Raw genomic sequence first — 22071 nt, 5'->3', positions numbered from 1 at the left:
ATGTGTCTCACCCTAAAGTGGGGGACCCTGGCACTTGTTGCTAGGTGTGCAGGCTGCTGTCTGGGGAGTGGAACATTCATGCTGCGTGCTGCGCCCCACACTGGGACTGTGGGGAGGGGAATCTTGGGACTTAACTCTATGCCGGTGACTGGCTAAACGACAACCACCCTTCCTGGGCTCCCTGTAGGGCTGGTCTCACTCTAGGAGCAAGCTCTGGGTGGGGATATGGGGGTGGGCACTCATGTGGGCCCTGTTCTAAACACAGACAGGAGGGCTGTGGGTGTCCGGGTGAGCAGGCCTGCTCTGTACCACACCAGGCAAGAGACTGTAGAAAGAGATGTTTAATATTTAAAAAAACAACCCAAAAACAATCAGGATTACATTTTCATCTGCCCTAGACTGTGACCAAGGCTATGCTGCTTTTCTTGGTCTGGATGCCTGTGTCTCTCCCACTCATGGTGGTGAGGGGGGCCTTGGGTAAGAGCAGAACCTGGTGTCCTGGGGGCTGTGCAGGGTTACTGGAGGAAGGGAATGTGAACCAGGCCAGAGGTCCCCCCACTAAGCCAATTTGGATTAGGCAAGAGGGGAAGCGGATGCAGGGCCAGGGCCCTGCTGGCCTGAGCAGCTGCCTACCTTGGTCTGGAAACAGCTGGGGACAGTCAACAGGGGGATGGCCCCAGCAGCCAGGAGTCTGAGAACATTTGATTATCAAAGCTTTTGTGCTTGGTCCTCAGCAAAAAGGAAGCTGGGGGCTCCCATGGTCCCATGTGTGGCAAGTCAGTGTATGCGATAGCTGGTGGTGGCCGTTTGTACCAGAAATGTTCCATGTGCTTAGCTGGGGGTAGGGCACCCTGCAGGTGGGGACTGAGGGAGCCCAGGGTAGGGTAGTGGGCATGGGGGTGTGGAGCTCAACACCCTGCAGCTGAGGAGAGGGCCTGTCCTTAGGGGACCTGGCTCCTTAGGACCCCTGCATGAGATTCTCCTACGGAGATGGCATCTGTGGCTGTGCAGGCACCTGAGGAGAAGTGTCTTAAGGGAAATTTAAAAGCGGCTGATGAGCCTCGACCATGGCCTCCTTGGACCACCCATCATAGACTTTCAATCTGCTCCCACTATGGGCAGGTCAGGGTGGGGTGGGCTGGGCCCCAGTGTGGAGGGGTGGAGGGTATATGTGTGTCTCTGTGAGTGGAGGGGGCAGGAGGAAGTTAGTGTTTCTAAGAGCACCTTAGTGTTAGCCCCCTCAGGGCACTGGAGGCCCAGATGGCTGCACGGAGTCGGGAGGGGAACCCTTACCACCACTATGGATGAGCACTAGTGTAAACAGGGCCCCCGGTCTTCCCAGCTGGCCTTGCTACCCCGAGTCCCTGATGCCCCAGGAGTACCTCGGGAGGCCCGGGGAGGAGTGCTTTGGGCCAAGTGGAATACAGGTGATCTGGACGGAGGGTGGGCAGGCTGACACTGTCACTGAGGCAGGGGCACCAGCACCTCCACATAGCTAAGGGGGAAGAAGCCCGACTGGCCATGGAGCATGCCCTCGTACCAGTTCTCATCAATCTGGTTGGTCAGTGTGATGATGTCACCCTCGTGGAAGCCCAGCTCCCCATCGTTCTCAGGCTCAAAGTCGTATAGTGCCTTGCAGCTCGGCTGGTCCAGGGGTGCTGGGGATAGGCAGAGGGGATGGGTGTAAGGTCTGGGTGTCCAACTAAGACTCTACCTGCTCCTGTTTTCTCACAGTGCCTCAGTTTCCCCTACAAGAGCTGCTCCTTCCTCTTGTTCCCCACAGTTGATAGGAATAAGGAGCAAGTGATATGAAAGATGGGAAGGGTTCTGTGAGTGATTACCAAAATGCTCCGGGGGAAATCTGGAGACACTTAGAAGCATTAAAATGACAGAATGCCCAGCACCCTCAGGGCACTACTGAGAGACTGCAGAGCCAGTAGGTGCCCTGGATGCTCACAGCAGCCCTTCTTTCTCATGGGGAGGCTGAGGCCCACAGAGGCAAGAACTTGCTATCCAACTCCTTCCCTGCTTGAGAAGAGCTGACAGAACCAACCACAGTGGGTCCCCACTTATACTAGAGATGGGAAGTCAAAAACTCTTCCAGAATAGACTGGAAGGCACTGTTAGAAACCCAGGCAGGGGGACACTTACGCATGCTCCTGCTGGGGGTCCGGATGGGCTTGTCGGAAGATCGGAAAGATGACGAAGCTGCTTGTAGACAAAACACACAGGTGGGCTGAGTGCTGGGGCGGGGCCTGGTTCCCATCACTGGGGGCCCCTTTTGCAGAGGGTGAGTGGTTGGGCAGGAGGCACCTGGCCTGACCATTTGGATAGAGGCACGAGCTGGGGGATGCCCAAGGGGCCTGTCTCTGAGGCTCTGGGACACCATGGCCCCCCACCTGCTCCTTACCTGTGATCTTGGGGGCTGGGGCACAAGGGAAGCCTCCGTTGGACTGTTCAGGCTCTCCAAGGTCAAAGGGCTCCCGAGGCTTAGGCTTGTATTCGCGCTTCGGACGTGAAGAGGCTTCGCGCATCCTGCACGTGAAGGGAGAGGTGTGAGCAGCCACAAGGCCTACATCATGAGTTAGGGTATTCAAGGCCTGGGAACACACCCTACCCCTCAGTTGTTTATGCTGGTGCTACGTGGGAAGTGAGGCCCTAAGGAGGCTATGAAGTAAACACAACACACAGTGGAATCCTGGGGGACCTCCTGGGCTGGCTCTCCTGACTCAGGCATTTTTCAGGTTTTCAAATGGCTGGGTCCTGCTGAAGCACCCCTCGCCCCTTCCTGGTCTCACAAGGGAACCACTGCCAACCAAGGAGACTGGCAGTGGAAGAAGGGTTCCTGGGGTGAGCCCTGGGTAGCTGCCTCCTGTCCTCCTCAGGCTGCCTCCCACCCTCATGCCACTCCAATCCTCTCCTGCAGGCAGGACAAGCCCGAAGAGGCCCTACTCTTGCGGGGTCCCCATTCCCATCCTCACGCCTGGAGATTGTTTATGGAAAGCCAGCCCCCAGGTTCTGTACAGGGCTGAGCTGTCAGGGAAGGTGTGTGTGGCGTGGGGCATCCAGGGGCCAGCCCGGGAATCCACAGCAGGAACTCTAGAGCTTTTCCTGTCCAGCACAGAGCGGGAAGGGGCTCACCTCCGCTTGAGCTTGTTAGCCAGCTCATCCAGGATCTGCACAGCCTGCCGGTGGTATTCCAGCTGGGCGTCCACCAAGGCAGAGAGTTGACTCACCTGCTCAATCTGCAAGTAACCAGCCAAAACTGAAGAGGCGACTGCCCTCTAACCCCAACCTCCAGGCCACCTCCTGGAAACAGCCTTCCCAGACTGCTCCAGGGACTGGGTCTGGCTGACCTTTGAGCTGCAGCTAGAGAAGGGCAAAGGGCCTGAAGAGACTAAAGCCTCAGGGGCTGGATGCTTGACCTGCTCTGGTCCTTGTTCCCCCTCTAAACTGGCACCAAGCCCTTGGAAGATGGCACCCTCGCTGGGCAATGGGTTCTTGTTTTAGGGGCTCCCCAAGGATGCTCCCCAGGCCCATGGACATACATCAGTCTCCAGGAGATTGTGCATGCTGGTCTCAGCCACCTCCTTGGATTCCTCAAATTTCTCCAGGGCCTGGCGCAGCTCCTCATCAGGGATCTTGCCCTGCCGCTTCTTCTTGTAGTCGAAGTCCAGGCGGCGGCCTTCCAGTTTCTTCAGGTGGTGCTGGGGGCAGGGGTGAGAAGCACACTGCAGGGCCACCCCAAGGCCCTGTGGCCCTTCCAACTTCAAGTATGCACGGAGGTGGGCTGGGCTGGGGCCCAAGAGGGAAGGGGCTCACTGTCAGAGTGAGGGACACATGAGAGATCCCTGAGGGCTGTACTGGGGGGTGGGGATGAGGGACAGGCCATCAAGGCATACCTGGATCTCCTTCAGGTCTTTGTCACACAGGTTCTGGAGGGGATCAATGAAGTTTTGCTTGACCTCTATATCCAGGGAGTCCTTCACCTCGGCTAGGCACTTCATGGACTCTCCTGCGTCTAGCAGGGCATCGCCTGCACAAGGGGAGGGGGTCGGGGAAGAAGCCATCACAGGAGTCCTGGGCCAACTTCTAAACTGATCCCAAAGCTAAGCACCTGAACCAGAATTTAGAGTAACAGACTATAAAGTCTGAATCTGAGCTGCAGTGGCCTAGGGCTGGTAATGACAAGATATCAAACAGTCCGCCCTTCCACCCTTTTATATGGGACGAGATTTGCCTTGAACAGCTGTGGTGGAGGGTGGGGGTGCTTCCCTTGGCCTTGATACTGTAGGCAATGCTAGGACCCTCCCTCACCACCGTGGGGGGGACTGAAGAGCTCTCTCAGGAGCCTCAGTTGCCTGATCTGGGGACCAGCCAGATTAGAGAAGATTCTGGAGCTATAGGAGGGAAGTGCCCTCCTACTTGTCAGTACGAGGAAGCTCTGGCCTTCTCTCCCTCAGCCTGGCCACCTGCCCATGCAACCCTGCTGAGGCCCTGTGGTGGCCCTCACCAAAGTTGGACTCGCCACCTAGCTCCTTCCCGTGGCGAATCATGCACTCGCCCAGCAGGCCCTCCGACTGTGGGTAGCCAGGATTCTTCACCTGCCCACGGATCTTGGACACAGTGTTGAGCATCGTCAGCTTGGCCCGTGAGGCTGGAACAGAATGGGCCGGGTGGGCATGTAAGTGGCCTCTTCCAGAGCCACTCGGCCTGTCCTTGGCCAGTGCTACCAGCTGCCTCTGCCCTGGGTATACCCCCTCCCCCAAGGCCCACTTATTTCTAAAGCACTCCCTTGGCCCACAGCACCTTGGTTGCTATACCTGCTGATGACCAGGTTATGAGAACTCCATGGACAGACTTTCCCTCCTCTGTTCTTATGGCTACAGGATCATGGGCAGTGGGCTGGAGAAGTGATCGGCTCTTCAGGAACCCCCAGGGCCTCCTCATCCTGGAGCTTGGCTCTGAGACCCTCCCCTCATTGGCTAGGTGGAACAGCACCCTAAAAAAGTGGTGGTGGGCCTGACCAGGAGGTGGTGCAGTGGATGGAGTGTTGGCCTGGGACGCAGAGGGCCCAGGTTCGAAACCCCAAGATCGCTGGCTTGAGCACAGGCTAATTTGTCTTGAGCACAGGGTCACTGGGTCGCTAGCTTGAGGGTGGGATTGACACGACCTCATGGTCACTGGCTTGAAGCCCAAGGGGGGGCTGGCTCAGCTGGAGCCTCCCAGTCAAGGCACAGAGGAGAAAGCAATCAAAACAACTAAGGGGCCACAATGAAGAACTGATGCCTCTTATCTCTCTTCCTGTCTGTCCCTATCTGTCCCTCTCTCTGTCTCTCTCGCTTAAAAAAAAAAGTGGTGGGCCCTGGCTGGTTGGCTCAGCGGTAGAGCGTCGGCCTGGCATGCGGGAGACCCGGGTTCGATTCCCAGCCAGGGCACATAGGAGAAGCGCCCATTTGCTTCTCCACCCCCCCTCCTTCCTCTCTGTCTCTCTCTTCTCCTCCCGCAGCCAAGGCTCCATTGGAGCAAAGATGGCCCGGGCACTGGGGATGGCTCCTTGGCCTCTGCCCCAGGCACTAGAGTGGCTCTGGTCGAGGCAGAGCGATGCCCCGGAGGGGCAGAGCATCGCCCCCTGGTGGGCAGAGTGTCGCCCCTGGTGAGTGTGCCGGGTGGATCCCGGTCGGGCGCATGCGGGAGTCTGTCTGACTGTCTCTCCCCGTTTCCAGCTTCAGAATACAAAAAAAAAAAAAAAAAAAAAAAGTGGTGGTGGGCAGGTAGAAGCATCGCAGAGACAGATCTCCGCCTAGGTTGGGGAAGGAGCTGTGCCTGCACATCTGCCCACTTGGGTCTGTCCCTAGCACAGACCTTGAATGCATACACATGGGTTTGCTATCTGTCCCGTGTCTACTGCCTCCTGCTATGGAAACTAGCATTTTGGATTTTCCTTGAGGGAAGGTCCCCAATTCCCTCTCATCCTAGTTGCATGTGGCTGGGGCCTGACTAGGGATGAACACCCAATTCAAACTGGTCCAATGAGTCAGTTGGGAGTTGAGGGAAGATGTCTTTTCTGGTGGGACTGTTAGCTTCATGGGTGATTTAAGGCTAGGGATGACACAAGGATGAGAGCTGCCAGATGAAGCAGAAAGGAAATGCATGACCCCAAGGACAGAGTTTAGAACCCTAGATCAGTCATGTCTAAAACCCACCTACCCCATAGCATTTCAGTGTTGTGATCCCTCTTCATGTTCTGGTAACTGGAAGATTCCTGACTGACAGAGACGTGGGGCGTCAGGGGCAGACCCCTCACTGTTAGCTGGTGCCCCTACCTGGGTTGGGCTGCAGGTATTCGATGGTTCTGGCCAACACTTCCACCACAGCCTTGCTGGTAACATCCACCTTCTGTAAAGAGAGGCAGCATGTGTGGTTTCAAAACCACCGGGGCACCCAAGGCCAAATCGGGCTCTCAGACAGCCCTTGCCCTGCTCCCTAGTCTCCGCCTGCCTCAGAGCCCACTTAAGAACTAGGTGTTGCTGTGAGGGCTAATTCTAATCCATCCTGATAAGCCTTATCCCTCCACCCCCACCCCACCCACCAGATATGTCAGAGCTGGGCTTCATGAGGGTCTTGGTAAGTGGTGCCAGGCATTAGGCAGGGCACATTGCCTCTCCCATTACCTTCTCCATCTCTTTGAAGTCATCGTCAAGCTTGGTACCTTCAGCCCCTCCAACCTTCTCACTGACGAGCTGAGGAACAGAAGAAAGTAAGACTGAGTCTCAGAAAAGGAGGAGAGGTGGCCCCAGGATGCCTTTAGCCATGCCATGTCCATTGCCAGTGGGAGGCCGAGCGGTCAGGACACACATGATGGCTTCCCAGCGATGCTGAATTCACCAGCCAGTGGCAAGAAGGTTGGCTGGGCGAACTGGCTCCAAATCCACAAGGGCAGAGCACCTTGGAAGGAGTATCAGGGACTACTGAGTCTGGCACTTACCCCAAAATGCATCCTCCAAGTCAGGGGTGGGAGATACCTGAGAGGCGATCCCATGGCTGAGTGAACATGGGAAGTGCTATGTTTGACAAGAGCTGAGAGGGAGGTAGATACTCCCTGCTGGAGCCAGATGTATTGGTGCCTGGAAGTCATTTTTCATGCACACAAGTGTGCAAGCACACACATCTGAACAGCGGTGTGATCCGTTTAATCACAGACACACTCAATTTCTCAATAGATGGCAGTAATCTGCACCCACTCACAAAAACCCCTCCGGGGGCTCCTGAAAACACCCAGCAGCTGCCAGTCTGCAGGATTGACCAAATCATTGGCATGCAAGGGCGGGTCTGCCACCTTCTACTTGTGTCATCCTGGGTACTGTTTCACTGGGCCTCAGTTTTCCCCTTTGTAAAATGGGGTGACAGGTGTGCACTCAAAGGCCCACTATTCTGGCTTCTGTGGCCCACTGCAAGAATGTATGTACTCTGGGTTGTGCCTGGCATACGGTGAGCACTAGGTACCCACACTGCCTACCCCTCTGACCACTATTACTTTCCCCATGTGTCCTGTCTCTCCAAGAGAACTGAGCAGTACTCCAAGACAAGCCTAGCCTGTCTGTATTTAACTGTTGTCTCCCATTCACTGGGGGTCAAAAGAGAAGGGGACAATTAGCCTCTGAAAGTCAGCGGTTCTCAACTTGGCTGCACTTGAGAAGTCTGGAAGGAAACTGGGTGCAGGTGAGAGAGGAGACCACTGTAGTGAAGGGGGACAGGAAGGAAGCAGGGCTGGTGTGGAGGACTGGCCCTAGGGACTGTTACCACCTAGACCTGTTGGGCTGTATGCTGTCTGTGGTGTACCATCAAAGGGATCTCACCGGAGAGGCAAGGGCTGCCCTCTAGCTACTGCTAACGACTTCATAAGGAAAAGACCATGTCTGCCCCAGGTGTTTTGGGGGTGTTCCACTTTATTTCATGGGGCAGTTTCACTTCTTTTGATTATGGGAAAATAAGACATTCTCAAATTTGGTGGTTGCCAGAGAAGGAAGTGAGTTAGCTGCCTGACGTGAGACACTCTTGTGGTGTACTGGGAGGGGAGCTGAAGCATTGGTGCTTGAAAACACACCTTCTGTGCTGAGGGCTCTGGGGCCAGACAGCCTGCTTAGTGCAGGGCACTGAAGGGGCAACTCCTCCAGGGAGGGCCCCTGCAGCCTCTTCCAGACCCTCCAGGAGTGTTACCTCCCCCTACCTCTCCTGGGAACCCAGGACTCAGCTTTCCCAAACCCTCCAAACTTTCTCAGGCTACCCAACTAGGGCCAGATTTACCTGGCAACCCTTGTGCTTGGGTCCCTGGGAGGCCTTGAAGGAACTACCACGACCCCTGGAGAGGTCCAGCAGGCTAAGGACTGAAGCCTGCTCTTCCTCTCACATCTAAGGAAAAGCCAGGGACCCCACAAGCTCCCTGTTTGGAGGGACTATGCCCTGCTATTTGAGGCCTGTGTGACTGCAGCACCTCGCAGAGGTTGCCAGGGCAGTTGGGTAACCACTGCCCCCTCTCACACAGCGCTGTGACCTTGGTGATATGTGGAAAGCAATGCCTACTGAGCTCCACCTGGTTGGGTCAGAGCCTGAATCACCAGCAGTGAGCCCTACAATGGTTGTGGTTGTAAAATCCACACCAGTGTCAACACAGGGCCCAGGCCAAGCCAAAATGTCCTCTGAGACTGCCCCAGTTCAGGTGCCAGACTGGGCCCTATGGAACCTTCTGCAGACACCAGGAGGCTGGGGCTATGGTGCCCCAGCTAGGTGGAACTCAGGGCTAAGAAGTAACTACGGGAGAGGCTGCCACTTGGTCAGACATGGTGACAGTCTCTTGTCCATTGGACAATTCTTGGGTATTTATGAGACTGCCTCCTGATCTCTCAGATCCCAGCCTCAGCCAGCCCTAGCTTTAGGCTTTCCTGTGCCCTGTCTGGTGCTGCCTGCATGCCACATTTCACTTTCTACCTGGAACTAGCTGTTCCTTTTGTCTGCCTAGTGCCTAAGGTAAGTTCAGGAGGAAAGCCCATCCCTGCCTGACTGGTGGCTGTATTCCCCGTGCTGGCATAGTGTAGGCCTCAGGCAAGCACTCAGTGACTACATGCTCCACAAAGGGCCTAGAGCAGGAGTTCTCCTGGTGGTGGTGTGGAGGAGGGGAGCCAGCCAGGTGATGCCCAGTGTTGCTCTGTGACACCTCTGGGTATTTACCTGCCTTTGTCTCTTTTGAAATGGCTTATTGAGCTTTATCTTTATTAAATGGCCCAATCACATGACCTACCCACCACGAGTGCCTGCTTCGATGAGTTTCAGTGACAGCACCTCAACCCTGCTTCACAGCAGCACCTCCTGCACGGCAGGAAGTTCCTTCAGGCCGTCTACCGTCAATCCTGCTGCTACCCCAGGCAACCCCTGCTTTGCTCTCTCTCTCTCTCTCTTGAGGTACCATTCCTAGAAATTACCAGATGGAATCACACCATATTAGTGTGTGTGTGTGTGTGTGTGTGTATAATATATATAGTATATATATATAATATATGTATTATATATATATTTTTTTAAGTGAGCGAGACAGAGATAGAGGGACAGATAGAAACAGACAAACAGGATGGGAGAGATGAGAAGCATCAATTCTTCATTGTGACACCTTAGTTGTTCATTGGTTTCTTTCTCATATGTGCCTTGACCAGTGGCTCCAGCTGAGCCAGTGACCTCTTGCTCAAGACAACAACCTTGAGTTCAAGCCAACAACCCCGCACTCAAGCTGATGAGCCTGCGCTCAAGCCAGAACCTCAGGGTTTTGAACTTGGGTTCTCTTTGTTCCAGGCTGATGCTCTATCCACTGTGCCACTGTGTTAGCATTTTTAACCTTTGGGAAGAGTGTGCCTTGCACCCAACCCATGCTGCAGGCCCTTCCAGGATAGGATGAGGTCCAGAGCTCCATGTTCCCCTAAGATGAAACTGGGCATAGACAATACAGGTTGTTACTGCCAGTAAGCAAGTAAAAGAGGCCCCAGTCCTGTTCATGTTCCCAAATGCCCGACCCACTCAGGCTGCTCTCCCAGGAACCCTCAGATCCCATCCCATCTGGACTCCAAATCCTCATATTTACAACAAATGCCTGCAAGTGAGTTGAGATGGGCAGACTCATTCAGGCTTATTGAAGGCTCTTGCATTGACTGACAATGGCACCTGTGAACTGAGCAGGCCTGGATTGGAGGTGGGGCTTTAGCCCATAGCACCTACATGATTTCTGTTCTCGTGTTGGCTCATGGGCACTTACAAATAAAAATCAATTGGAGAAGGTGCTGTTATTTCAAAGATGCATTCTAGACCTCTGGCTGTCTTTGAAGAGGAGCAAGGACTCTGATGCACAGAAGAGAGAAAATGCAGTGGAACAGCTCACAAAAAGAACTGAGAAGATGCTGCATGCCAAGATATGTCAGGGCAGCCGTTGGAGTGAAGCTTTTAGCCAGAGTGCTGGGTGATGGCTGGCCCTCAATGGACAGGCACATCTGTGATGGCCACTTGGTGGCAGTTGGAAGAGCAATTTGAATCCTGCCAAGATGGTGGTGCCAACCACAGGCCTTGTAACTGAGTCATCTCCTCAGGGAAACCTGATAAATACCACACAGAAAATAAACTGGTCAAGCTGCAGGTTTTGTGATCCAGGCAGACAATTCACTTTCATGAATTAAAGAGTTTAAGAAAAAGAGGTAGAGGAGGGAGATGGTATGAAGGAGCAGAGAGACAGGGAGATAAAGCAGGGCTGCTTGGGGTCCTGCTGTCCAGGGTGAGCGCTTCACATTTCCTGCTCTGTCCTCACGCCTTCTCCAGATATCATGCTCTGGGTGACCATGTGCAGCTCTCCATGACGCAGTAACACCTGGGGCTCCCAGAGTCTAGGGGCAGGCTTCCCCTCCTGCCTCTGCCTGGCTGGCTTCTCCTTGCCTATCTGTGAGTGCATGAGGGTGACACTTGCCATGCCGGGCTATGGAGCAGCTCCTTCATCCACCAGAGCAACAAGCATGGAGACCATGGCTGGTACTGAGATGGCCTTGAGGGTCCAGGTGCAGTCACCTTCCTGTGTGCCCTTAAAAGAGCCGTTGCTGGGTATGGGTCAGTGACTGGCCCTCCCTACTGAGGTGCTAGGACTCTTGGCTCTCAGGCATGAGCATTTCTGGCTGCAGTCAGTGAATGCTCTCAGGAGGAGGGGTCAACAGGCCAGCACTAGCCAACAGCCATGTAATGTGCTGAACCGTGTCTGAAGCAGGAGAGGAGTATGGAAGGCCTGGAGACTGTCCAGGCCTTAAGGAACACTCCTCTGGCAAGGGAGACAAGACCGTCAGACTTAACAGCAACACAGAGAAAAATGTGACAAGAACTTCAGGGAGGAGTAAACATGTCAACATGGTAGAGGGAGTTGCTCCTGGCTGGATGGACTCCAGAGACCAGTGCTGACCCCACTGGACTTCAAAGGAAGGGCAGGGCCCCCATGGGCAATCCCTGGCCAGGCTGGCAGAGGGTGTTCTGGGTGAGATGCAAGTTCAGGGACACAAGGGCTGCCATTCCAGGTCCACCATGTGCCAGGCACCATGAGTCACAATCTTGCATGATGTTGGTTGTCACATTTACTCAACTGACAATGCAGAGACGAGCACGCCCATTTTACAGATGAGGAAACAAACACTGAGGGATGACAGAATTTAAAGGCTGTGGAACGGTACACTGTGTCCAGACCTGCTAGACTGGACAGTCCGTCACATGCCATAACCCAAGCTGGGAAACTGATCATTGATGGAATGGGGTGAAGACTAAATCTGCGCAGAGCCTGGCCGGAAGGGTGTGGGGCCTCCAAGGGCTGTACCCCATGTACAGAGAGCTGGATTTGGGCCCCAAGAGGCGACTGTGATGATCCTGGGCAGGGCTGAGAAATTCCTGAGCTGTGATGATGGCAAAGGAATGGAAAAAGGGAGGGAGGATCCGTTCGCCACTAAACCCAACTGAGACTACCCTCCCTTCTGTCCTCCTAACATCTGAAGAGATGTGTGCCAAACACCTCTGAGCAACCTCTCTGGTTTCCATTAGTCTCCCGTCTCGTGATTCAGAGTCCATGACATGGGCACAGCCCCAGCTGGTCTGTTGCCCAGTTGATATACAAAGTCACAGGCCTTCTTGATCTCCTCTCTCTGCTTGTGCTTCTGGACCCCCAACTCAGAGATGCTGACTGAAACACAAGATGGCGTGTTCTTTGGCTAACCAGACTCTTTCTGCTGAGGTGAGCTTAGCCATGTGCAGTGCACTGGCTGCCCTGAAGCCTCCTAGTCCCAACATGTCTGTCCCTTCCCAGAAACCTTCAGTGGCTCCCAGTATTACAGAGATACTCAGAATGACTTCCAAAGCTAAGGCGCTTGTGAATGGTTCAATTATGAAATGCTTGCTGATGGGGGCAGCACTGATTCCAGGCAGCTTGCAGCTCCCACGTGGCTCTTGAGAGTAAAGGCCATGAGGCATGGGGCTCGGCTGCCACCCTTAGGAACGAGGGAGAAGGTGCCGCACAAGTAGAGGGCACAAAAACACCATTTGTGCCCAAACTGACCTTCATCCCCTGTTAGGGAGGAATCGGGAAATTAGAAATCACCCAAGATTAGTGAGCAGGAAGACTGAGGCTCTGGTAGCCAGGGAGACCTCATCCATTACACAGTCCTTAGTAAACACTTGAGCTGACTGACATAGAAAGTCACCACCCCTTTGTTAAACCCCACTGAGGGAGGCGTTTTCTGACAAGTCAGAACTTACTCTGGCATACTGGGAACTCTAAAATTTCCCTGGATTTGCTGATACCTTTCATGCCTCTGGGCACATATTTTCCTCTCCACACAGCGATCAAAGTTAATATATATTTTTAAAAAGTAGCTCTGTGAATGGGAGTGGTGGAAATGATCAACCAGGAAAAAGTTTCTAAAGTTACTTTTCATGTGGAAACCCCAAACTGGACACTGCAACCACTAGGATCAGGTCCCAAGAGGCAGCCATGGGCCCACAGACACACCTCTAAGCAGAGTGTCACTAGTTTGTTGGGAACCTACTTATGGCAGGAGAGTGGCTTTTGAGACCAAGGCATTTTCTTGGCAGAACCCTCAGGTCCCCCAGGCTGTAGTGACAAGCCAGCTGCTGGGTGTCCAGCCAGAGGGGATGCTGGATGTTGCTGTGGAGAGGAGCCTGGCACAGGGGCCTTGGTCAGACCTGGCCTTTTACAGTCTAGGTAGTTTTCTGCCACTGGTAGCATTGGCCACTTATATCACTTGTCAGGGTGGCTCAAGCTCCCCACCTGCTAGCACATATGCATCTCAGGACTGTCTGGCTGGCACAGGATGATAGCTCTGTTATCTGGAAAGCAGTGAGCTTTCACATGAAGCCTCAGCTGAGGCTTCCCTGCCTAGCACATGCTGTTAAAATGGGGGGGGGGGGGCTTAAGCAAGAAAAACCCTCTCAAAGTCTTTTGTCTGGCTTAATCCAAGAGTCTGAGCTGGACAGGGCATGGGCACTGGCAGCAAAGCAGGAACTGGCTAATGGAAGAAACTGACTTTAGAGGAAGTGGTAATGGCAGATGCAATCACAAAGTGCCTGTCAAGATAAGAGTGGTGCCACCTGACCTATGGTGGCACCGTGGATAAAGTACTGACCTGGAATGCTGAGGTCACCAGTTTGAAACCCTGGGCTTGCCTGGTCAAGGCACATATGAGAAGCAACTATGAGCTGAAGCTTTCTACTCCTCTCTCTAAAACCAATAAATAAAATCTTAAAAAAAAAAAAGGAGTGGTGATCCAAATGACAAAGCTCCTTTAGATTTAACCAAGGGGCAGCTGAGTTCTCCTCTTAAAACCCTGGCGTCCTTTTGCAGGTCCCAGTACCTGCAGCCAGAGGTTCCCCCAGGGCGGACACCAAGAGAGTTGCCCCTTCAGCTCCAGGCTACAAAGAATTTTTCTTTGCTGAGAGCAAAGTCGCCAGACCTCCGCAAGTGCCTGACCCACCCCTCATGCCACTGTCATACTGCTCTTCTGTTGAGGCCTCAGACTGTGGCACCAGCTTTAAACAGCCCGGAATCTTTCCTAAGGGCCCCTGTGAGTCCCTGGAAACCCCTCAACTTGCCTGAACCAGGCCTTCCCCCACCCTGGCTTGGACTGACATCAGTTTACTTCCCAGGACTCCTAGGCAACCTCCTGGTTGGTCTCTCCTCCCAGACCTTGCCCCAAACTGTCCAGAATCCTCCAGGTGTTGGGACCTGCCACCCTCTCCAGGCTCCTGTCCAGTCTTTGCGCCTCAGCCTCCAGACTGCTCTCCCTCTTCCCCTGCCTATCAGTTCCACTCCGTCCTAATCCCTGCTTTGTGAGTTTAGAGGCCTGGGCTTGCACATGACTTCCTATTAGAGCTCACCATGCCTTTTAGAGCACTATTGAATTCTAACTGCATGCCACGCATCCCAAGTTTGTCCTCCATAGTGGATGGCAATTCTTAAGACACCCCATGTGTTGCTTTCTGCTGGCATGAGCATAATGCCCAATACCATGCATGGGTGGGGTGGATACCATCTGACAGACTGACTGGCCCAACATTCTACACCCAAATCTCCCTGAAGGGCTAACTCTTGCTGTCTGCTCTGCCCCCAACAAAGGGCATTCTCTTGGACAGGGTCAGAGGGGAGTATGGGCGAAGCCCGGGCTCCCTCCTTTCAGGATGGCCCTTTCCTCATCTCCCAAAGGAGTGGCTAATAAAATGAAGGTGCAGTAGCACAGTAAACCAGAAGGCTGGGGGAGATCTATGACCATGGGGTCACAAAGCAAGAATGTGGGTCTGGGCGGACACAGATGGTTTGTGAGGTGCCTTAGCCTCAGGTTGTTCTGTTTGAGGGAAGTGCCTCCCTCCCTTCCCACAGGTGACTCAGTGGTTCTTGTAGACGGGATGATAAGGAACCCACACCCTGCCTGGCCTCACCTTCATGTGGATGGTGGGAGGAGAGGGCAGTCTCAGTAAAAAAGGGGTTTTCCTTCTAAACCAGCCTGGCCAGAGGCCAGGCCCTGAGCACCCTCCCAAAGCACCAAGGTGGTTGGTGGCCTAGGGTCAGGGCACGAGAGCTCCCAGTCCCGGCTCCTCTGGCAGCCCTACCAATTTCTTCATCTATGAACAAGAACATTGGCCCAGGTTCAACTCTGATGATTGGCAATTCTGGGATTTCCATTAAGACATTGCTAAGTTTCCCCAAAAGGAAGCAGAAGCACTTAACAAAAACTGTCCCCTGCTGTCACTCATGGTTAACCAGGTCCCTGATTAATTTAAAGAGTCTGGGGAGCCTGACCAGGTGGTGGCGCAGTGAATGGAGCACTGGACTGGGATGCAGAGGACCCAGGTTCGAGACCCCAAGGTCGCCAGCTTGAGCGCGGGCTCATCTGGTTTGAGCAAAGCTCACCAGCTTGGACGCAAGGTCGCTGGCTTGAGCAAGGGGTTACTCGATCTGTTGTAGCCCGTGCGGTCAGGGCACATATGAGAAAGCAATCAATGAACAACTAAGGTGTCGCAACGAAAAACTGATGATTGATGCTTCTCATTGTTTTCCATCCTGTCTGTCTGTCCCTATCTATCCCTCTCTCTGACTCTCTTGATGTCTGTAAAAAATAAATATATAAATAATAAAAAGAAAAGAGTCTGGGGAAGAGGGGTCCCTAATGGGTGCTGGGAAGGCTCCATATTCTCTCACTCAGGTGAGGAAAGCCAGCTTCTAATTGAAGCTCTTATGGCTTGCAGAGGGAGGCATGCCTGCAGGAGCTGAGAAAGAATCAAAGATCGGGGACCTTGGGAGCAGGCCTGATCTAAGCCAGCAGAGGGTTTTTACCTCCAACCGAGATGTCAGAAATCACTTACGGCTCATCTCCTAGGAACAAGTCGCATCTGGACCTTTCGCCAGAGCTAAAATGCCTGGATATACATTAGCCTTGTGCATTTTAATTTCTCTTCTTGGGGACAAGGCAGAAGAGCTGCATGTTACACAACTGGGAAAATCAATTTCAGATGAAAACTTATAAAAAGAAACACCCAACCCACAACCAAATGAGTCAATACATCCCCTGAGACCGGTCTGGCAGGGCAGTGCCCTCCATACCACTAACAGTGAGTTGGGTTCACCGCGGAGAGGTGCTGGTCTGGTCACCAGTCTATGGCCTGGCTGACAGATCATGATTCTGCTACACTTATGCACGGAAACAATAAGGTGCTTCCGCAAACTGATTTGTTCTCAATGCAAAGCTGATGCAAAGAGTACTTCTTCAGAAAGGGACAGGAAATAGGGTTTGGAAATCCTGTGAGGCATAGAGCTGCCCAGCCTCCAGAAGGCACTGGAACACCCTCTGCATCAAACATTGTGACCACAGCCTAATGCAGCACAAGAGGCTGTAGGACTCAAGCACAAGCCTCAGTGAGGGGCCAAGGGTATCCTAACAATGACAAGCTAGGGTGAACATCGGACTGACCTAAAAGCCCACAGATCTTGCCTCCTAGAACACAGATGCTGTCTCCCTGTCTCGAAGACACCTTCCATTTTTTATAAAAGATTTTTATTTATTCATGGGGGGGGGGGGGGAGGAGCAGGAAGAATCGACCTGTAGTTGCTTCCTGTATGTGCCTTGACTGGGCAAGCCCTGGGTTCCGAATTGGCAACCTCAGTGTTCCAGGTCAACACTTTATCCACTGGGCCGCCAAAGTCAGGCAGACCCCTTCCATGAGAAGCCACCCCTTCCAGGAAGCTCTCCTGATTCTCCATTGCCCACTTTACCCAGGCAGGAGTGACCTGGCTGCTAGTTACCTCTCTCATCACACTATGGCACCTCCTCTCTCACTGCTGCCCCCTTTGGACCTTATCTTGAACCAGGCTACCCTGGGCCAAGTTTTTTGTTCCACAAAGGTACCCACCTCTTTCCCATCTCTTTACGGCCCCCCTCCCACTGGACTATGAGCTCAAAGTGAGCAGCTGGTCACTGCTGTACCCATGCTCAGAGTGAAATCTAAAACTCAGAAAGTGCTTAGCTAATATGACCTCATGGGGAGCCTGATCTCATCCCACCACTCCACAGTGGCTGAGCTCTGGGAGGGCTACAGACTAGGCAGATGGCTGGATGAAAGTCCACCCCCTAACCCCAATTTTCCTTTATGGGCAGTTAAAAGTCCAGCTGGCTCTCTGGACAGAGGCTGCCAATCCAGTTCCCTACTTGCCACCTAAGGTCTGCCCACAGCAGGCTCCCACACCAGAAAGCAAAGGTTCAGGAAAAGTTATAAAAAGGAAAAATTGGCCTGACCTGTGGTGGCGCAGTGGATAAAGCGTCGACCTGGAATGCTGAGGTCGCCGGTTCGAAACCCTGGGCTTGCCTGGTCAAGGCACATATGGGAGTTGATGCTTCCTGCTCCTCCCCTCTTCTCTCTCTCTCTCTCCAATAAAAATGAATTAAAAAAAAAAGTAAAAAAAAAAAAAAAAAGTAAAAATTGTCCTGGCCAGTTGGCTCAGTGGTAGACTGTTGGCCTGGCATGTGGAAGTCTTGGGTTCGATTCCCAGCCAGGGCACACAGGAGAAGTGCCCATCTGCTTCTCCACCCTTCCCTCACTCTTTTCTCTCTCTATCTCACTCTTCCCTTCCTGCAGCCACGGCTCCATTGGAGCAAAGTTGGCCCAGGCACTGAGGATGGCTCCATGGCCTCCACCTCAGGTGCTGGAATGGCTCTGGTTGCAACAAAGCAATGCCCCAGATGGGCAGAGCATCGCCCCCTCATGGGCAAGCTGAGTGGATCCTGGTTGGGCACATGCAGGAGTCTCTCTCTCTGCCTCCCTGGTTCTCACTTCAGAAAAATACTAAATAAATAAATAAATAGAAAAAATCTGAGCAAGCCAGACCCAGGCTGGCTTTAATCCAGAAGACCCCATTCCCAGAACAGACTGGTTTCCTATCAACAGGAACCCTCATGAAAGCAAAGGGTCTGCGGTGAGAGGACAGGATAAAGAAAAGGAAGGCTGACAGGCAAACTGGCTTTGAAAGCAAACTGAAATGGCTTAAAACACACACCAGGCTGAAGTAGGGAGGCGTGTGTGGGTAAACACATTTAGGTCCCCGGGGGATTGCTGGGGAGAACAGAGCATGGCCTTGAATCTCCTCCACCAGAAAGCCCTGGGCAAAAGCTCTGAGTGGGCACTGAGGAACGTGTTTTCACCTGGCTCCACTGCTTGTCTGCCACACCAACGTGGTGACAACAGACTCAGGTGACAGGTGACTCACAGCCACGGTGGCTCAGTCACCAAGACCAATTTCTTCAGATGTGACTACCAGCAGCACCTGGACAGGACAGGATTCCAGAACAACCAACTCTTGGCAGTGCAGACCAGCCCCTACCATGAGTTAGTGATGGGCACTAGGAGCCACGGCTATGTATTAGATGCCAGTGTCCTGTTAACCTGCACAGCCACGCCTTCATCTGTACCTCATCCTATTTGTCCAGGGACACCTGCCCTTCTAAATTGAAAAGTCAAGTCTTAGAAACATGAAGGTGGAAGGAATCTCAGAATCACTGTCCAATCTCAGCACACAGATGAGAAAACCAATGAGGCTGAAGAGGAGGTTGAAGCAGTTCCAGGTGGTCACCAGGGTGAACTGCTCCTGTCCCATAGCTGCCATCCACCCTGGAGCAAAAAGAGCAGGTTGGCCCTTCCTTTCTAAGGACACAAATTCAGGCTTTGCAACCACAAACTCAATGACACAACCTCTCATGCCCCAGTGATGGGTGAGCACCCAGACTGCCCAGAACCCACCTCTGGCCATAGAGAACAGTTCTCAGGGGCCCTTACTCCTACCCTAAAACTCAAATTCTTTCTAGCAACTCCACTCACCTTCCTACCCCAAACAGATCCCGTCCCCAAACACTAACTTGCCGTCATCAGCAGTGTTGGCTACAGTGATGGAGTCAGTAGAGCAGCACAGGCCTGATGTCCAGTGGGTGCTCGGGCAAGCATCTGTGTGTAGACACCACTCTCCACAAACTCACTTTCAGGTGTTAGCAACAAGCCAAAACAATGGTGTGCCCGAGGTCCTGAGGCAATGCAGGAATGAAATGGGGTTTAGACTGCAGAATGCAGGGGACTGCACCTGACTCTGTTTACCAGGCTGTGACTTTAAATAAGAATGTGGACCCCTCTAAGCCTCAGTTTCTTTAACTGTAAAACAGGGTAATGACAATGATGTGTTGTGGGGACTTGGGTGTTAATACGCTTTAAGAACCACAAATTGCCTGACCAGGCGATAGCGCAGCGGACAGAGTATTGAATTGGGATGTAGAGGACCCAAGTTCGAAACCGTTTCCGGCTTCAGCATGGGCTCATCTGACTTGAATGCGCGGGATCGTAGACATGACTCCATGGTCGCTGGCTTGAAGCCCAAGGTCACTGGCTTGAGCAAAGGGTCACTCACTCTGCTGTAGCCCCCCGGTCAAGGCACATAAGAGAAAGCAATCAATGAACAACTAAGGAGCCGCAACTTAGAATTGATGCTTCTCATCTCTCTCCCTTTCTGTCTGTCCCTGTCTCTGTCTCTGTCACCAAAAAAACCCGAACAAACAAAAATAAAACAGGAGCCTGCCCTAGGCTGTGTGATGCCCTCAGGAGGAAGGAATGAAACGAGGAAGGCTTTGAGCAGTTTGTGGTGGTGTCCAGGACATGGGCAACATTCAGAAGCAGGGTCTGCTCAGTGGCCTAGTTAATGGGGGCAGTAAAAATGCTGGGGTTTCTGGAATGAAGGGTGTAGTGTGGCCTCTTTTTTATTAAGAGGAAACAAAACATCCTGTATGGCCTTTCTATGAGGGATCCATATTTCTGCACACACATCACCCCACACAAAGGGATATGTATAAAATCTGTGTCAATAATAGGCTGAATGCTCACTCTCCCATTGTACCAAAAGGCCATAGAGATCAATAACAGGGTCTAACCCAGACTCCAAGAAGCTCACAGTACCAAGTTTTTTTTTTTTTGTTTTTGTTTTTTTGCACACAAGTTGAGAGAGAGGGACAAACAGGAAGGGAGAGAGATGAGAAGCATCAACTTGCAGTTATGGCACTTTTAGTTGTTCACTGATTGCTTCTCATATGTGCCTTGACCGGGGGTGGGGAGGGGCTCCAGCATAGCCAGTGACCCCTTGCTCAAGCCAGTAACCTTGGGCTCAAGCCAGTGACCATGGGGTCATGTCTAGATCTCACACTCAAGCTAGCAACACCATGCTCAAGCTGGTGAGCCTGCGCTCAAGCCAGTGACCTCAGGGTTTCAAACCTGTGTCCTCGGTGTCCCAGGTCAACGCTCTATCCACCACCTGGTCAGGCCCAAGTACATTTGTTGATGGGCAACCATGATACACAGTTGTGAAGCTCTATTTGGAGTAAAGGGAGGAAAAAAGTGCCAGGAGATAAAATAACTTGGTTTGAAGAAAGATGAGTAGGAAATCCCCCCATACTCCATTGACAGTAACACCTGATAAAAAAATGTTACCATGTCCGACCTGGGTACAACAGTCTCCAGCCCATCCCTTCCTCTTCCAAACAATCTAGCCTATTGGCCATCCCTGATCACCTGAAGTGGTTCTCTCCTTTGTCCTCGCTAACATGATTTCTACCCCTGGGATATCCTGCTCTCTTTCCTTCCAGATGGTGCATATCTTCCAGGAAGCCACGCATACACTTTGGGTATGAGGGTTTCCTCCATTCTAAGTCAGAAGGTCATGCTGCATTTGCCAAGACGGCTGTACAGTGCTGACTCAAGGCATCCTCAGTGGAGATGGTTTTTCACCTTTTATTTTTACTTTTTGCAGGAGAAAAGCTGCCCTGCCCTCCTTCTCAGGTCTTACTTCTCTGCAGTTAGTGTGATGTGTCTGGTGTGGCCACTTCTGAGCTAGGAGCCGTGAGAATATTTAAATCTCTCCACTCAAGGATGATGGTTTAGCAGCCAGGGTTTCTTCGTCGCACCCAGCATTTGTGGCAGTTACCACTCCCATGATAGGACTGAACCCACAGTGTTTGGACTCCTGGACAAAGGATGAAACACAAGAGGGCAGGCCACTGACCCAGAGGCCTAGCTCCAGTGCCTGCCAGGAAACCTTGCATCCCATCCTCCTTTCCTTTCTGCTTCCTACATCCAAATCCAAAGCTGATGTCCTAGTCACCTCCCTGTGAATCACCCCTGGTTTTTCCTTACAGGGCACTTGTCATAGGACCCTGTGTCACTCACTGACCCTATTTCAATCATATAGCCACTGTGTGTTTGGGACACTCTCCTGCCCTAAACTGAACATTTGGGGTCAAAGTCAGATGACCAGATCTCCCCTTTCAAGAAGGTTGCTCTTATACATTTAACAAATATTTACTATTAAATATGTTACAGGTATGTATAAAAAAAAGATTAATAACATAAGCACACAAAAATGATAACATAATGAGCTCTGATAATAAACCTACAGGGAAAAACACTTTCTTCTTTGTGGAAAAAACCAGGGTGGATTCATAAGGAGATGACTCTGGACTTGGCTTTGAAGGATGGGTTGAAATTGGATGCGGAAAGGAGAAAGGGACAAGATGTGAGAAAGGCAAAGGCAAGAAGACATGGGGGTCTGCACCAACACAGAGGACAGAGGAGCTAAGGGCTGCCTTGGGAACAGATGCCTGACATCTGAAGACGGCTTAGGAAAACCTCCTCTTAGTACAGTAACCACAAGTCAACTTGACCAAAGGGAAGGAACTAGTCCTATTTTCGTGCTAACTTCAGTCATTAAGTTGGAGACAAGAGCTAATAAAGAATAAAACACACACACACACACACACACACACACACACAAGAAAAAAACACAAGCACAAAAAAAAAAACAAAAAAAAAAACCCACAAGCACATACCATTAAAGATTGAGCTCAAAACCTTTAGTAGGACAAGGCATTAAAACAGTGTGGACCTATGTGATTTCCTATGGCTACTGTAACAAAACAC

At 52.3% G+C, this 22071-nt stretch overlaps 1 protein-coding gene across 4 annotated transcripts in view; it reads right to left on the bottom strand.

The window, feature by feature from the left end:
- Window positions 1–326: 326 nt before the first annotated feature.
- SH3GL1 (SH3 domain containing GRB2 like 1, endophilin A2) overlaps window positions 327–22071 on the bottom strand; it is a 45232-nt gene continuing 23487 nt past the window's right edge. Inside the window, exons 2-11 of one of the 4 annotated variants that reach the window (XM_066275610.1) lie at window positions 18982–19139; window positions 6675–6743; window positions 6327–6399; window positions 4514–4657; window positions 3903–4036; window positions 3549–3707; window positions 3142–3245; window positions 2411–2535; window positions 2152–2211; window positions 327–1658 (exon numbers count right to left, since the gene is read on the bottom strand). In XM_066275610.1, coding sequence (XP_066131707.1) covers window positions 1462–1658; window positions 2152–2211; window positions 2411–2535; window positions 3142–3245; window positions 3549–3707; window positions 3903–4036; window positions 4514–4657; window positions 6327–6399; window positions 6675–6743; window positions 18982–18987 — 1071 coding nt within the window. In that variant the 5' untranslated portion in view covers window positions 18988–19139 and the 3' untranslated portion in view covers window positions 327–1461. Of the gene's footprint in view, window positions 1659–2151; window positions 2212–2410; window positions 2536–3141; window positions 3246–3548; window positions 3708–3902; window positions 4037–4513; window positions 4658–6210; window positions 6400–6674; window positions 6744–18981; window positions 19140–22071 lie in introns of those variants that run through there. The other 3 variants (XM_066275591.1, XM_066275599.1, XM_066275620.1) reach the window with 3 other exon arrangements.

This window comes from Saccopteryx bilineata, chromosome 1 (genome assembly GCF_036850765.1).
Source record: "Saccopteryx bilineata isolate mSacBil1 chromosome 1, mSacBil1_pri_phased_curated, whole genome shotgun sequence".
Lineage (NCBI taxonomy): Eukaryota > Metazoa > Chordata > Mammalia > Chiroptera > Emballonuridae > Saccopteryx > Saccopteryx bilineata.
The sequence above is the reverse complement of the archived record's forward strand: the minus strand, read 5'-3'. Positions and strand labels throughout refer to the sequence as shown.